The 17530-nt window shown below is 38.2% G+C and overlaps 2 protein-coding genes across 11 annotated transcripts in view; one reads left to right on the forward strand and one right to left on the reverse strand.

Moving 5' to 3' along the window:
* The window catches only part of CEP70 (centrosomal protein 70), a 47185-nt gene extending 44957 nt beyond the window's left edge, over positions 1 to 2228 (forward strand). For all 9 annotated transcript variants that reach the window (XM_072613541.1, XM_072613539.1, XM_072613543.1 and 6 more), the window contains one exon: positions 1247 to 2228. In XM_072613541.1, coding sequence (XP_072469642.1) covers positions 1247 to 1308 — 62 coding nt within the window. In that variant the 3' untranslated portion in view covers positions 1309 to 2228. The remainder of the gene's footprint in view (positions 1 to 1246) is intronic.
* Positions 2229 to 5713: 3485 nt separating this feature from the next.
* The window catches only part of ESYT3 (extended synaptotagmin 3), a 94661-nt gene continuing 82844 nt past the window's right edge, over positions 5714 to 17530 (reverse strand). Inside the window, exons 18-23 of one of the 2 annotated variants that reach the window (XM_072613537.1) lie at positions 17012 to 17484; positions 14943 to 15038; positions 13840 to 13971; positions 11077 to 11185; positions 9097 to 9146; positions 5714 to 7610 (exon numbers count right to left, since the gene is read on the reverse strand). In XM_072613537.1, coding sequence (XP_072469638.1) covers positions 7574 to 7610; positions 9097 to 9146; positions 11077 to 11185; positions 13840 to 13971; positions 14943 to 15038; positions 17012 to 17484 — 897 coding nt within the window. In that variant the 3' untranslated portion in view covers positions 5714 to 7573. Of the gene's footprint in view, positions 7611 to 9096; positions 9147 to 11076; positions 11186 to 13839; positions 13972 to 14942; positions 15039 to 17011; positions 17485 to 17530 lie in introns of those variants that run through there. The other variant, XM_072613538.1, reaches the window with a different exon arrangement.

The raw sequence follows: 17530 nt of genomic DNA on the forward strand, positions 1-17530 counted from the left end.
ATGTAACAAACCCAGGGCTTGTCACACCTTTTAGTATATAAAGGCATATTTTTTAAAACCCATGACTGCTGTGATTATGCTTAATGACAAAACCCTTAACTGATATGTGATTATATTTCAGAATTGGAAAGTTCTTTACTTTATAGGACTATTTTGGAAAAGACTTATTATAGGATTGTTATTTTTTTTTTTGTCTACCTTTTTTTTAATAGGAGCTTGTGAGAATACACATGTAGAAAATTACATTGGAAGAAGGCACACCCTTTAGAAAGATAAGGGAATGAGAATTAATTAGAGCTGGGGTGTGCTTATAAAAGCAAATTCACAGATTAGTTGAGATATTAAGTACATTTGAAGAGGAAGGTAAGTTTCATAGAAACATTTTGAATAGACTGGAGTAGAAGATGCTGTATTGAGGAAATAAAAAATGGATGAGCATGTTTGTGGCAGTGAGCATGCTTGTGGCCGTGATTATAAGGAAAAATAGAATAAAGTAAAAATGTAGTTTGGAATCAGGAAGAGCTTAGACAGAGATGCTTTTTTGCTGTATAGAAGAACATTATTTCATAAAATAGAATAGCTTTATTTACCTTTAGAAAGCTATTGCATTAAAAATAATCAGTGTCCTTATTTGGCTAATCATTTAACACCCATTCAGTTATTCTCTGAGCATGACTTTGTTGATTGCTATTAAATCAATTGTGAGCAAACATTATTAATAATTTTTAAAAAATGATCAGTAGTTTAAATTTCTGTTGTGACGTAGCAGTGTATTGAGCTCCATATCAATTGTAGAGTTTGGATGAGAGATGATTCCTTAACTCTAACTCTTAGTGGTAGAACTGAGACAGGACAGTCTGTGCCAGTGTCCCATCATGAAAGGCTTCCTGTCCAATGACAGTGCTGCAGAGAGAGCCTGTCACGTTTTCCTATTGAGGCCAAGTAGCTCAGTTGATAAAAAGCACCCTACCAAAGAGGTCAGTCACAGTCATAGATGAGTAATTGTTTGGGTCCTATAGGTTCCCTGTGTCCCAAGTCCACAGATTATGCTCCTAATTTTGATTAGTTATTTTGCAAATGTATGAAATCTTAGGTTAAAGTCAGGGCTAGGCACAGTGCGTGAGGGTAGACTATCTTGAAGTGAATTGCTACAGTTTCATCAGTTTATATCAAGAGACTTAATATTTATTGCACTTTCTATTAACTATATTTTTAATGTTCACAACCTTTTTCTTTTTTTCTTCAGAAGTCAACAACTTGGATTCCATTATTCCTGAAGTAAAGAAATTAAAGCTAATTGCAAATTGAAGAAAATGAAACCTTCCTTTTTACTGTATAAATTTTATCTGTAATATATTTTATATTTACTTGCATAATTCACCTCTTTTTCCCATCCCAAATCAACACCAGTGGCATGGTTAATCTTCATTCTTTACAAAGTTAGTCTTTGATATTTTTATCCTTTATTATTTGTCACTCTCAGAATTATGCAGCATCATTTGGGGGACTGAATAACTGGACTCTGAATTTTCTAATTTTTTCAACAGTTTTTGGCTTACAAGGTTTAAGGAAAGCCGCTTATGTTTCAGAAACAGGGTAACAGCATGTTAAGAGTTGGCATGGAGGTGTTTGCCTTTAAGATGTCCTTTGACATTTGAAATTTAGAACGCTAGCATCTTTGACCCAAGGGAAGTAGTACTGGACTTGTTGATGACATCACTTCTGCATAAGTTTGGGGAATGAACAGTTCTATATCCTCCCAATCTCAAGGGAGAAAGAAAAGGGAAAGGGTTTCAAAAATAAGCTAGGAGAAGGTAGAGGAGGTGTAATGCTGCCTAATTCTTTTTTTTTTCTAATTTTTTTCTAATTTTTTCTAATTCTCAGTCATTGGCACGCTGCCCTTTGAATTTAACCATATGTATACCATGCCAAGCATTCTGTGTCGATACAGATCATCTTCTATTGGCAGAACCAGTTGTATTTTCAAATTGAAGGATAAAGGTCAGGGATCATAAATGAAAAACATTTAAAAAATTTTCCTCCAATGATGGGAAAATAGAGATGAGTAAAGAGGATGATAACTACCTTGAGGTATATATATTACATACCTTTCTTAAGAAAGGGTCTGTTTGAGACCTGGACTGTAATATATACATATGTATACATATATATATATTTTTTTAGAACATGTGACTGAAATAAATATTTTATAAAAGCGTGTCAGAACATTGCTGTCTCCTGATGTTTGTTTTGTCTTAACTGCAGTTGTACTTATTATAATTAGCCTCCAACTTGCATGTTAATCCACTTTCCATGGTAAGCTGTAAAATGTGAAATCAAACGACCTTGTGAGAACCCCCAAATACAGTGCTTTGAAAACCTTAGAAGAGACATTTTAAAAAATCACGAAGCTTCAGTTTGAGAACTCAAGTAAAGATGCAGATTAGTTGTCACCCTGAAGTTATTGCCAAAAAAAGATCTAGAGGAGTTCTTGCTACAGCAGAGTTACTGTCTTTTAGCCATTGCGCAGATATTTACTTTTGTCTGGGGTTTGGAGAAATGAACCAAATCGTTTGTAGCTGACCTCAAGCCAGGATTTTTTTTACCAAAATACCAAGTAAATGCTGTCACAACAGCTTTGGATTTAGGATGATTTTAAAAACAACCTACTCTAATTTAGCCCTGTAGATTAAAACATGATTTGAAGCACTGTTCTCTGTCCCTGAAATTATATTTCTTAAGCTAATGACCCCAGTATAGTACAAAACAGTACACAAATTCCAATAGCAAATTAAGGATAGGGATAGGAACAGGAATTGGACTTGTGATTTTTCTGATATAGAAAACTCCTTGAATGTCAGAACTCCTTCCACCAAAGTAGGTTAATACTTTCTTTGTGATTTAGTCCTAAGAGAGTAGCTTAGAGCACTGAAAGTTAAGTGACTTGCCAAGGGTTGCAAAGCCAGTATATGTCAGAAGTAGGACTTGAACCCAGATCTTTCTGGCTCCAAAGCCAGCCCTCTACCACTACACCAAGGCTGTCTTTAAATAAAATTTAAAAGTACTTATCTTGACAGCTAAGACTAGACTTAAATTGCCAGGTCCCCAGGCAATCAGTCTAGAGATCTTTCTCTGTTTGTTTAAAGGGAACCTAATGTCAAAGCTCAGGGTTCATTCCCCCAATTTTTTTTTCTGATACCTACCAGTTGAGAGTAAGGTTTATGTTCTCATTCATGAATGTGCTGTCCTTCCAAGATCAGAAGTCATTTCTGAAAACTGATGTGTGTTCAGGAAACATTGTGGGGAGCAGAGGGACAGAGGACTTATCGCACTATTGTAGCTCATCATCTGGTGGTGCAGTGGATAGAGCATCGAGTCTGGAGTCAGAAAGGCTCATCTTTCTGAGTTCAAATTTAAGCCTCAGACAGTTACTAGTTGCAAGGCCCTTAACCCTGTTTGTTCTTTATCTTTAAAATGAGCTAGAGAAGAAAATGGCAAAACATTCCAGCGTCTTTATCCAGAAAACCCCCAGTGGGGTCATGAATAGTTGGACATATTGACTGAAACAACAGCAACAGCAAAATGCATCATTTTGACTTAAGGGTATTTGGCAGTTATGTTACCCTTTGGCAACAGAGATAATCTGGAATAGAGTAAATAGGCAGCTTCTTAGTTGGATTGTGTGTTCATAAATTTATGGTAGTGGCTGATCTGGCTCACTGATGTATTCTTGACTGATGCTAGCAGACAGAGATAGATATGTGTGTCTAGGCACACACACCTATAAATATATTATTTGTTCTTTGAAAGTTAAGAACTCAATTTATACTAGTTCCAAATGAGCTTGTAACTAATACAAACTAATAAAATTAATGTATCAAGACCATGTTTAAAAGCTGAGAGAGAAGAAAAATTTGCAATATTATTTGTTACTTTATAACTGATGGTGTTTAAAAATTCATGGATTACCCACCAGTGTGTTTAAGGTATTTAAGTTTAAATGAATTTAGCATCAAACACTAAAGTTCTTTGACCAAGGTAGTTTTCAGTCATTAAAAATATCACATAAAGTAATTATGTTCTGTTTCCTCAGTTTAAGAAGACAAGTCAGTTTTGAGGAAGATTGTTATTAAATGTGGTTAATTTTCTGGAAGTCCCTGTGTCATCCCTGTATGTAAATTTTCCCATGCTTCTCTGAATTTTTTATACGTATCATTTTTATAGCACAATGCTGTTCCATTACATTCACGTACCATACTTTGTCTAGACATTCCCTAGCCAATTCATGGGCATCTACTTTGCTTCCATTTCTTTGCTGCCACAGAAAGTGCTGCTCTGAATATTTGGGTGTACATGAGGCCTTTCTCCTTGATCTCACTGAGGAATATGCAGTAAGATCTCTGCATCAAAAGATAAGGAAATTTTAGTTTTTTTTAGCATGGTTGCAAATTTCTGTCCAGAATGATTTGTAAAACAATTCACAGCTCCACCAACATTGACTTAATTTGCTCATTTTTTGATAGTCCCTCCAATATTTGCTTTTCCCATCTTTTATCATTTTTGCCAATTTGCTGAATGTGAACTAGAGCCTCAGACTTGTTTTGATTTGCATTTCTGTTACTACTGATTGAGAACCTCACGTAGTTCATACTTTCCAATTTTTTGAGACCAGTTTTCTTCATTTTCTTTGCCCACTTACCCATTGTGAAATGGTTCTTGATCTTATATATGTGTTATATACATTTCTCTTAGAGATAATCCATGAAAAGATTTTTTCCCAGTTGATGGTTTTCTTATCCTAATTGCATTGATTTGGTTTGTACAAAAGCTTTTCAATTTTAACTGAAATTATCTGTTTTATCTTTTGTAAAAAAAGCCTTTAACAGCTTAAACAGTAAAACCAGGTTAAAGAATTCTTGGCAAGACACCCAACCAGGTAGAGTTAAGGGCATTCAAGGATGAAAAGGGAAGGACTATGAACAGAAAAAAAAAAAAGGAAAAAATGACTTGCAGAAACCATTTGAACAAATTTTTCTTCATCAAGAATAGAAGAAACACCACATTTAGATTTGGATCCCAATATCAGGGTCCCAGAATGGTTGTGGAGCAGTTAGAAACAGCACTAATAGGAAAATATATGGGAAAGGTAGCCAGATTGGACTTACTATATTTAGAGAGATCTGCGTTGGATGTAGGACAGTCATGAGGGTGGGTGTGAACAGGTGGCAGTATATCTCCAGTGAGGAACTCTGAAGAACAGGAATGAAAGATGTCATCATGAAATTATGTGCTAGAAAGAGATGGCCTGGTCATGGGGCAAGAGTGAGGGATAACAAGTGGATAGGTAGGATGCTCCATTGGTTCCCTCCTGAAGTCAGGAAAGAGGGGAGGAAGGTCTCCAGCATATCTATTGAGAAAGTGCCAGAGAAGGGACTTGACCAGCACTCTAACCACTGGGCTAGACTGTGTCTTTAGGGCACATACTACCCTGACTTTATATAGGTGAAACTGAGACTCAAAGAGTTTAGATGCCGTAAATCATACCAATTAATACATGTAAGAGTCCATAATCCACCCCAGGTCTCTAGTAGCCATACATCCTCCAGTTCTACTCTGCTACACTATCTCTCATCCACAGGCTTATTAAGATTTCCAAATTTCCCAACTTGAGTAATGATTTTACTGAACTGTTACCATCCAAAACAACACAAAGTTTGGGCATAAATCAAATTTTATTGTATATTTATGAGGTATATAGCACTGTTAGATACAATGAGGAATATAAGGAAGCATATAAATTGTGCCTTCAGTGAAGTTACACTGTGGTTGAGCAGACAAGAGAAATACATGTTAAATAAAAATAGACAGTGCAAAAAGATGTCACAAGTTGGTATATAAAAGCCAGATGAGTGGAAAGATGTTAAAGGTTGTAGGAATTGAAAGGAGGAAGAGGTCATGGTGAACTGGAGTTGTCAAGGGAAACTTTGCTGATAGGATAATAGTTAACCTGGACCTTGAAAGGGATCTAGGATCTGAATAGTTGAAGAAAAAAAAAGCATTCTAGGTATATGATGGTAATAAGGGAATGTAGTGAGAGGCATAGTTTAATAAGAGAATGTAATGAGAGGTACAGTTGTTCTAGTTTGTGGAGGGCCCCAGAATCAAAATGTTGTACATAATGGGAAGCCACTTGTATGATGATTGAGAGTGGGGGGTGCCATGATGAAAGGGATGTTTTGGTAAGGTTAATCTGTAGGGTAGATTAGGAAAGGGGACAAAGTGGAAGCAGAAAGACCCATTAGGAAGCTATTGCCATAACTGAACCTTGAATGAAATGTTAGCTTGGTAAGGAAGAGAAGAAAAAGATTCAATGAGAGATTTGATTACTAATGGGATATGGGATGAGAGAAAAATTTATGGTAATGTGTGGCTGCAACAATCCTAGTAACAGAAATAGGGGAAACAATGGAGCAGGACCAGGTTTTAGGGTGTTTTGTAAGGCATATTAAGATAATGAATTATAAAGAGAGTATTAAAGATGAAAATGCGAAAACCACTCACTATATATACACAAACACTTTACATATTTTGCTTTTAAAGCAGCATAAGGTTACTTTGGTGACCAAAATAATCTTTTGAAATAGGGGAACAGACTCTGCCTCTATTAAAGATAAGGACTAATTCCCCAAGTTCCCACACCATGACTGTGACTCCTAATATTAATATAATATAAGTAGTCCTGAATTTACAGTTAATTTTGAATGAATAATAAATGCATTTTCTCCTTGAAATAATATAAATGGCTCCCTGGTCATTTCACAAAAGCCTACTTCATCTCTTATTCAATCCAGTTCAATTTGATTCAGTTCAATTATAAATACCCCATACATTTATTAAGCTCCTATGTTCAGTGCACTGGGAATGGCAAAGATAAAAAAAAGACCGTCTGCTCTCATGCACCTCAGTTTACTCCATTGAGATGGAGTAATGTACTGGAAGTTGAATCCTGCTAGCATCACGTAATCATTTATTTTGAAAAAAATCTAATGGAGGAGAGGAGAAATGCTTATATTGCTGTAGGGATGAGGTGAGGTTAGATCACTGCTGATTCCTTACATTTGCATAGGATAAGGTAAGCTGTCCAAGTATTCCAAATCCAGGAAAATAGTTACCCCTCAAGGTAGGAGTGATTCAGAAACTGTCCTTGCTCCTCCCCACCTCAACCCAATCACACTCATTCCTTTGTATATATCATTTGTAAATCAGAGACTACCTGTAATTGTCTAGAAATGGAAAACATCCACTTTGTGAATATAAAACTGTTACTATTCACAGTGCACCCAATTTCCTTAGTACAGGATTTAAATTAAATCTAGCCTCAGGAAATCTCACTTTTTCATACATCTTATCCTTTCTAAATATTAATCAGACACTCAAAAAAGTAATTTATAAATTTCATGCCAGAATGTATGCACTTCTCAAATATTCTTAGTTATTAAATACAGAATATACATATATACATTTTAATAAAGCATGCTTGTCCTCTGGTGAGTAGGAATCCTAATGTTCTTTATCAACTTCTTGGCTGGCCATTTGCTGTCAGTTCATACCTACAAAGAAGACAGGAGAGTTAAGGAGTAATAAACTTATTTGACAATAAGCCTGTATTTGAATTGCTTTTCTAAAAATGTTGTAATAGTTGGGGACCTTGTGATCAGTCCTATCCATTTACAAGTTGGCTGGCTAGAGTGAAGGGGGCATTCATAGCATCACAAGGGTTATAATGGGAGAGGCCTTTGGAGGCCCATCTTGTCCAACCTTAATTTACAGAGGAGATGACTGAGTCTCAGAGAGGTTACATGACTACCGAAGTGACACATGAGTAATAAGTGAGAAAGCCAGGATTCAAACTCAGGAATTTAAGAATTCCTTATAAAAGGGATACTATCAAATATTAATGCCAATACCTAATCACAGTGGATCGAGCACTGGACCGGGAGTCAGGAGGACTCGAGTTCAAATCTCAGACACTTACTAGCTGTGTGATTCTAGGCAAGCCATTTAACCCTATTGCCTCAGTTTCCTCATCTGTAAAATGAGCTGGAGAAGGAAATGGCAAAGAAAATCACAAATGGGGTCATGAAGAGTTGGACATGACCAATTGACAAAAAAAAGAAGGAAAGAAAGAAAATCAACTTTGATAAAAATGAGAACTAGAAGAACACAGAAAAAATGAGAGTGGTAGAAAGAAATGGGGTCTACTGCCCCCTAAATTTTGGGGAGTACAAGGCCATTCCTCTGTTTAGCTTTTTACTATTAAGAACTTGACAAACACTGATAACTATAAGAGAAGAAAGAGGATAATACAGAGAAGAAAGAGGATAATACATAACACTGAATATTATGCACAACTTCAGTTTTGAAAAGTATTTATTAAATTTCCCATGCTAATTCCAACACTGCCCTGACTTGTCTCTGTCCCCTTCTGAACTTCCTCTTGCAATTTTTATGTTTCACTCTATGTTCTTTCTTTTTCTTTTTGATACCATTCACTGCTGCTCTTATCCCTCTCATAATTCAACCACTCTTCCTCTGCACCCCAAAAGAAAAAGAAAGGCCCTTCCTTATACCCAAATAGTTTAAAAACAAAAGCAGAAAAACTTCTGTAGATCCCAAGCTAAGAGTCTCTGCCCTTTCTAAGACAGCATCAGAGAGGCTTGCCCAGCAAATGGCCAGCAGCAGAGGAAGATTTCTCTAGTCAAGGGGACCTCTAGAGTCCAGCATCTAAGGATGGGAAGGGTACCAGTCAGGGATTATGAAAGACAATAAATCCCCCTTGCAACTCAGCTTTCCTTGCAGTAAAATTGATCCATAAAACTTGCCCATTCAATATGAGATTGGGAAGATTAATTAAATATCACTATATGCTATGATAGCCCTTAAGATTTAAGTAAGCTACATCAGTATGAAGTATATCATCTGAAGTGCTATTTTAATCTGATTGGAAAACTACCACTAGCCAGGCATTTAAAAAATGTAATTACTTATAAAGTTACAGAGAATAACATTCATGATCAAATGAAAAAGTATACTCACCATTGTGTAAAACCCTTGACTAGATCTTCCTTTGATAAGTCAATCAATACCTGCCAGGACAACAATTACATTATGAATGTCAATTACTTATCCAACAATAAATCCCCACCAGTTGGGTGGCTTGTATCCCCACCTCTATCCACACAGGAGGTGCTCAGTAAATATTGGCTGATATTCAGCCAATATTTATTTATAGGTTGCCTGGTTGAATGAAACTCATTGGGATTAAGTAAAAATGTTATGGTTATAAAAATGCAGCTTTGTAGGTTTTAGGTGTGATTGTTAGCCCTTTTGTACTTTCATGTTAAAAATGTCATAGCCAGGAGACCAGGATTAACCTCAGCCTAACCACAGGAAAAATGCTGATGGTAGAAGCAGTGACAGTTTCAGAAGTCTACGTTTATTTAAAAATATTCCCTTGTCTGCTTCATTTTACAAACAGTTATAGATAATATTACAGAAAAACATAAGCAACTTTTAAAATTACTGTTCATTCTCCTCCCTGGTGTTCCCTCACTGTTAATGCCGCTATCCTGTACTGCGGATAAAGTCCCATTATACAGTCCCCTTCTTTTCCTTAACCACCTCTGCTGAGCACCAAAGAATGCTGGAGGTTAGCTATGGGCCACGTGTGATTCATTTGCTAAGCTTCCTGATTGGCTGCTAAAGTAGAATCATTGATGATGATGGGTGCCACACTTGGTTGAAAAAGAAATGACTTCTGACTGGCAGCCATCTTGGATGAAGCCTTCCAGTTGACATCAGGAGTGGGGGTTCAACTAGCATGGCTTGTATTAAGGACCGTGGCTGCCTTCGCTTCTTTTTCTTGTGTGTTTTTGTCTTTTAGCATGGACCCTTTGAGATTATAGCTGGAGTCTTTCCAGGAAGCAGTAGGAAAAGAGTTTGCAATGCAAAAAGAGTGGACTAGTTCCAGAGAAAGAGTTGACATTAGGAAGAGGCTGCTGGAAAGATCATGGTTGACTGTATGATTGGACAATGTCCAGTGCCAAAGGTGAAATCTGAAATGGCGAATTAGCAGAATTGCCAAACTGTCTTATGCCTTGATGAGGTTCATCTAGTGGATTACAACCATAGCTATAAGTAAACAATTAAATTCTCTGTTAAACATTCTTTAAATACATGCCATGACTTTTTTTGCTTAGCATTCTCTCCCTTTCCTTACCATTCCCTTTTGCTTAGCATTCCTTTCTGTGTGGGGATAAGGTCCCTAACTCTTCCATACCTGATTCAGGTTTAGTACATTGGGCACTTTTTCCTTCCTCCCCTTTTTGGGAAACCCCCTAAATTTCAATACGTTTAGCACCTTTCCCCAGGATGCTGAGGTTGGGGTGATGTCAGTGAATGTGAGAATTGAGGAGGCCTACTTCCCTTACCACAAAGTCAGGTCTCCATTGAGCAAAATCTAAGCCAAGTGCAATGGTTAGGTTAAGGCTAGACTGGAGATTAGCCTGTGTGCTAGATAACAAAAATTTGTCTCCTTTGAGATTTTCAAGCTCCAGGTTGCTTCACTTAGTTAATATACAATACTGAATATAATGAAATACCTGGACAACAAAAGTAGGAAAGAGGTCCCCTTGAAGTTGGCTCAACAATATTTGCCTTGTACATTGATTTGCCCTTGTAATTGTGCTGTTTTTATGGGTTTTCTCTCCCCAACCAAACCAGCCCCTAATATTGAAGCCGGGGCCTCTGTCTTCATTCTTTCCAGATGGTAGCATACAAGGCTCTCCATGCTTGTTGACAAAACATTAATATTAAGGTGCTTATAAATGAAGGGATGCCAGAAATGGGGACAAAATCTTAGATTTGGACTCAGAGCGCTTGGGTCCTAGAGCTTTGCTACTTACTACCTGTGTGACTTCACCTGTCTGGGTGAGGAGGAAGACATTTTCTCATCTGTAACATGAGATCTGTAAGTAGCCTTTCGGATCTAAATCCTGTGAGCTTGAACATACTTACTTTGCCCAGTTCTTTTCTTTTGTGTGACCCGAATGGCCTGCAGTGTTTAACTGCAATATCCAGTGTTCTTTGCTTCACTTCTTCTATCGTATGGACACAAAATTCAAATCTTTAAGAACATAAGATAATCAAGTCAGCAAGTAGACCCTCAAAGAAAATATAAATCAGTTTCTTTCATGTGTTGCAATTCTACAAACCATGTCCCAAACTCTCACAGCAGGAAACTGCCTGATGCACACAGACATTAAATGGCTTGACTAAGGTCAATAAGTGTCAGAAACAGAATTTGAACCCAAGGCTTTCTGACTCCAAACCTGTTACTACCATAGTACCATAGATTTTGAGCTAGAATAACATGGTGTTCAGTCATTTCAGTCATGTCTGACTCTTCATGACCCAATTTGGGGTTTTCTTGGCAAAGATACTGGAGGGATTTGCCATTTCCTTTATCTCATTTTATAGATAAGGAATGGAGGCAAACAGGATTAGGTATCTTGCTAAGGTCACACAGCTGGCTAAGTGTCTGAGGCTGGATTTGAACTCAGGTCTTTCTGACTCTAGGCCCAGTGCTCTATCCAATATGTTACCTAACCACTCTCAGAATAACATAGTACCATAGAGTTGGAACAGAACTCAGAAGTCAACCATATCCTTCATTTAGTTCATCACCCCCTCCATTTAGCTGAGGATACTGAGGCCCACAGAAGATAAATAACTTGCCCAAGCTCACATAGGTAAGTCCTGTGACTTTGCCAAGTAAGTAGAGGCTGAGTTTTGAACTCTGACACACAGTATATGCTTAATAAATGCTTGCCTTACTGAACCTAGGTATTCCTGACTCCAGACCCAGTATTCTGCTGATCTATCCTACAACATGTAGAATAACCAAATGTTAGGTATTTGCTTTTATTAACAATTGATACCTGAAGATTCTGCTTTGCCAGAAATACCCTTCATTAGGAAAGTTCATACAAAAAGCACCATACCTGCTATAGGCATAGGCTCTAAATAGATTTTTTTGTATATTGTGGAGTCACATGATCTGAGTATGACTCACGGCTCTGCTATTTACTCGCTGTGTGACCCTGGGCAAATCAAGTAACCTCTCTGGGCCTCAGTTTCCTCCCCTGCAAAATGAGGATTCCCTAGATAGCCTCCAAAGTCCCTTCCAGCTGTAAATTCATGTCCCTATTCTATGTAAGCAAATTTTTCAGTTAAAGCTTCTCCCTCCCTCACAATTACAAAACTCCAATCCCACCTCTTCTGAATGATCCTGAATCATCAGAAACACAGGAATCATTACACTATGTTATGATATCAAGATACCTTGGAGGTATTGGGAAGGGAAGGGAATAAGCACTTATATAGTACCTACTGTGTGCCAGGCAAAAAGTGCTTTACAACCATTATTTCATTTGATCCTCACAACAACCCTTTGAGGTAGGTACACCAACGTGTTCTAAGATAAACACGCAATGTACCAGACACTGTGTATGTTATAAAATTAGCAGGTAGGAAAAGGAGTAGGGGTTTAATAATAAACATTCATTAAATTGATTTTTTCTTATTTAATCGAGGTCCATGAGGCCGTTAGGTGGCTCAGTGGATAGAGCACTGGACCTGGAGTCAGGAACACCTGAGTTTAAATATGGCCTTAGCCATTTACTAACTATGTGGCCCCGGGCAAGTCATTTAATCTCTAGAGTCTCACTTTAATCCACTGGAGAGGGAAATGGCAAACCATTGTAGTATCTTTGCCAAGAAAACGCTATGGCCAGCACTGGTACGCTTTGGTCCATGGGGTCACAATGAGTCAAACATGACTGAATGACCAGAAGCCAAGCTCATATCTATCTCCCACAACTGTTGTAAGGCTCAACTGAGAAGCTGTGTAAAAGCACTTGGCAAACCACAACACTCTTGTTATGTCCTACTGTGATTAACCGGGTGTGTCTAAGAGTATGCCCCTTTCATATTTCTGGCAATTCTGCTGATTAAAAGGGGCAAAGGTAAATAAACAAATGTGTAAATGTGTATGAAAAACACTAGGAAGACAGTTCACAGAGATAATGCATTCACCTTGGGAAAAGTCTGTCTCGCTGCCTTGTTTCCCTGAAGCCTACTTCATCAGACTAACAGGAGAACTCTGAAGTTAATAACTAGAGAATCTGGAACCCCAGAACTGTTTTGGGATTAGCAGACAAATTCACACTGTCTGGTTATGTTTTACTATATAGAGATGAGGGTTTAGTAAATACACTGGCTCCTCAGAGTGAGTTCTCTCACTGACATTAGCTACTTCACATATAGTCCAATAACCTCACTTTAAAGGAAAACATTTCAGGAAGATTTTAGCTCCTGGGGAGGTGAAAAAACAGGGAAATATCCACAGAACAGGCAGCTAGGTGGTAAAGTAGATAGAGCTCTGAACCTGGAGCCAGGAAGATGCCTTTTCCTGAGTTCAAATCTGGCTTCAGACACTAGCTGTGTGACTCCGGGAAAGTCTTAACCCTCTTTGCCTCAATTTCCTCATCTATAAAATGAGCTAGAGAAGGAAATGGCAAACCATTCCAGGACCTTCACCAAGAAAACCCCAAATGGAATCACCAAGAATGGGACATGACTGAAAACAACTAAACGACAATCCACAGAATGCGAGCAGGAAAAGAGCACGTAAATGATAAGCTCTTCAAATATTAGCTATTCTCCACAATTTTCTAAATCCCTCCAAAGAATCCTATGCAACTCAGCTGACCCACTCACTTTTCATCATACTGGGGATTTACGGTTTTCCGTTTTACTGACGTCTTCTTTCGGCTTGTCCATTTCCTTTCCGGCAACAGGTATACTCGGACATATGGATCAACTCCACTGCTACAACAGGGTCTCAAATTCCTAGTTCAAGTTCAAAGATTTTGTTTTTAAGAAAAGGTATCCTTTAGTAATATAAATACAAAGTAGAAATATATTAAGTCAATAATTATTCAGCCTTAAAGTGTACTGATTTACATGCAGACATCATAGGCACATAGACTGAGAGTTAGAAGGATTCTCCTTTTCCCATTTTATAGATGAAGAAATTGAGGTTCACAATAATAGTTAAGTGACTTGCTCAAGGTCACACAGACCAAGATAAGATTTGAACTCTGGTCCTCTCACTTTAAACCCAACACTATATCTTGTTATTTCGATGACTATTAACATAGCTCCCATTTCTACATTGCTTAATAAAATTAGAGTAAGTAGGCAGGAAACTAAGCTTATTGGTTTTTCCAAAAGATTTATTTGTGTTTAGTGGAGCCAAAACATTTTTCATCCATAGGAAGTGAGATTTTTCCATCTGGAAAAATAGGCTATTTCTAACTAGTTGACACAACAGTTCTTACTGGAGTTATATTTGATTAGAGCCTGGGGATCAGAAATCCTGGCCAAAGTTTCCATTGGCACCAATGGAAAGGATGTACTAATTAGGATATTTTTGAACTTGGTCAACTGCAGCATGCAGGCATTTAAAAACAGTGCACTCTTCATTATAGAGGAGGAAGTGTAGGACAGTTAAAACAAACTAACTGGCTTTAGTGTCAGAAGACTGGTTCAAATCCCACATTTGATGCTTCTGCTAAGTATAGGACCTGACCTCTCTGGGCCTCAGCTTCTTGATCTGTGAAATGAGGGGGTTAGACTAATTGGTTAGACTAGGTAGCTCTGTGCTCCTCTAATCCCTCCATGGAGCATTCATTCTGTAGAATGTATATGTAGGCTTCTTAGTCTATATTTCTTTCCCCCAGGCCACCTTCACTTAACTGCTTTTCCACTACCTAGTTCTCAAGAAAGAGAGAAAAATCACAGAATTAGAAATACTTTACCTGCAGCCATTAATGAGAACCACGAGGCTATGTTCAAGGGACATGTAATGGACAGTGAGTTGAATCTCTCCCAGTGGCTGGAAGTTCCCATCAGTACTGCAAAAACAAAGACCTTTCACTTCTCTGCCCAGTTTAAATAACATAGACCTTCCTGAGAGACATGAAATTGTGTTTAACCCTAAGAAAGCTCAGTGGGTAAAAAAGATGAACCCACAAATTACAAATTATCCTCTCCCCCAATTTGTCTCCTTGTTTTATAGGTATTACAAAATGACTCTCGGCCTTACAAGAGGATTCACAGAGCAGTTATTTAAACACAAGTTCGGAGTGAATTTAAATGGTTAGAGATGAGATAATAAGGGTAGAAAGTTGAAAGGAAATTTAAAAGACATTAATGGACCATTGCTATTTGAAGAATTCCCAGAAGGGATGATTCAGAATGCTTGGCAAATATGGTTAAATAAATAGGAAAGTGTTTGATTTACAGACATTTGAAAGTTCATACACTTAAAAAAAAATCTACAGAAAAAATCCCTGCAGATCATGTTTCCATAATTTCAAAGTTTTTCTTTTAGCACTGCAAAACGCAGATGATTTTGTAACTTTTTTTGATACCCAAGTGTTACTTTTGGACCAATCTCTGTTTTTCAGCAGAGGGGAAATTTCTATAATGAAATTGCTCTTAAGGAATTTTCCCTTCAAGTCAAGAATCTTATGATTTAAATAAACTTTTTGTTTTTTGTTTCTGTATTTTTTTTTAAAGTGTAGAGGTATGCTGGGACAGCATTTTAATCTCCATCACACCAGCAGATGGAGCTCTTAGTCAGAAGAACCCTGGGTTCTTGATCTGGCTCTGTCACTCTGGTGTCTGGACTCTGCAATAGTCTTTCAATGAGTCTCTCTTCCTTGGTTCATCCCCTTCTAGCCTTCACTCAGCTGCCAAAAAGATTCTCCCAAAGCGCAGGTCTGATCAGATCACCTTCCTACTCAATAAACTCCAGTGGCTCCCTGCTACCTTCAGGATCAAACCCATTCTACCTTTCCAGTCTTCTTATACTTTCCTCCCTTCCAGGATCCGTGCTGTCCCTCCCTTATAACAAGACTCTATCCCCCAACTTTGCCTCTTCACTGGATGCCTCCAAGGTCTAGAATGCTCTCGCTCCTCCGTTCTGCCTCAAACTTCCCTGAAGGCTGAGTTCAAATGTTATCTTATCTGAGGCTTTCTTTCATCACTTACATCTCCTCCACTGGTGCTTTCCCTTCCATCTACCCTGTAAACAAACTTGTCTTTACTGTTCTTTGTATGCTGTCTTCTCCAATAGAATGTGAATCCCTGGAGGGCAGAGACTATGTTTTTGTGTTTGCATTGCTAGTGACACAGTGCCTGGTGCATAGCAAGTACTTGGTTACTACTTGTTGGCTGTCACCTTTGGCTTCCTGTTTTCCCACCCCTAAAATGGGAAGAATATTGTTAGCTACCTGAGCTACAAACCAACCAACCAAACAGATATGTGCTGAGACCAATAGGAGATAATATACGTGAAAACACTTTCTAAGGCAAAATGCATCATATAAATTAAGGAGGTACTAAATGGTCTTCCTTTGAGAGCAAGAATCAACCTTTTGGAGTAAAACTTTTTTTTGGTGGTTTGGTTAAATTCTTGGACAAAACAAGTCTGATGTGAAAGTATCCTCAATATAATCTTGCAGCCTTATCATTCTAGGTTTCCAACACAATCTCAAGGCAAATGTTTCTATTTTACAGAATCTTAAAGCATAGTAGACCCTAGAGATTAGCTGGTTCAGCCCTCTCATTTTACCTATCAAGTAAATGAATGGCCCAGGAAGACAAGACAATTTAATTAGCATAACTAGGGCTAGAACACAGGCTATCTAACTTCTGAGATCAGTTTTCTCTCCACCAAAAGACCCGATGGCCATACTTCCTACGGAATAATCAATTACAAGGAAATGTGTGTTCATGTTTTTCTTCACTCGCGTGAAGGTATTTTCACTTTTCTTTCAGGCTGCTATGATGAAAAATAATATTCAAGAAGAGAGAAGCATACTCAACGGTTAGGCTGCTTTCTGTCATGTCAAAGCATGAGGAGGCCATGGAATTGAGTGAAGACATGCTGGGAGACATCTTTTTATGTGGCCAAGAGAATGGGGTGGCATGGCCTTTCACCCATGGCCTGGGTGACTTGATGGGTCCTGGAGAATGGGAGCCAGGGACAGTCAAGAACATGGTCGTGGTGCCTTTGTTCCCCATTTGTTGTTGGGGCCTGCTGTCACTGCCCTTGCCTTTGGATTCTGGGCCCTTCTCCTGAGGAATGAGCTTAGCTGAGGTAGTTTTGTTGGCTTGCTGGGTGTCAGAAGTTCCAGAGGTTTGGGACTGAAGTGGAAGGGTGGAATCATGTTCCTGGCATGGGGTTTTTGGCTCCTGGTTGATTTCAGATCTCTTGATAAACACAGGTCCTTTCTTCAGGACCTCTGGGCCTGTGTATGGTGTGCCTGGTTCCCGATCCTCCACATGTAGAAACTGCAAACAAAACAAACCACAGGATCATCCATAGAATTCTGTTGCC

This window comes from Notamacropus eugenii, chromosome 5 (genome assembly GCF_028372415.1).
Source record: "Notamacropus eugenii isolate mMacEug1 chromosome 5, mMacEug1.pri_v2, whole genome shotgun sequence".
NCBI lineage: Eukaryota > Metazoa > Chordata > Mammalia > Diprotodontia > Macropodidae > Notamacropus > Notamacropus eugenii.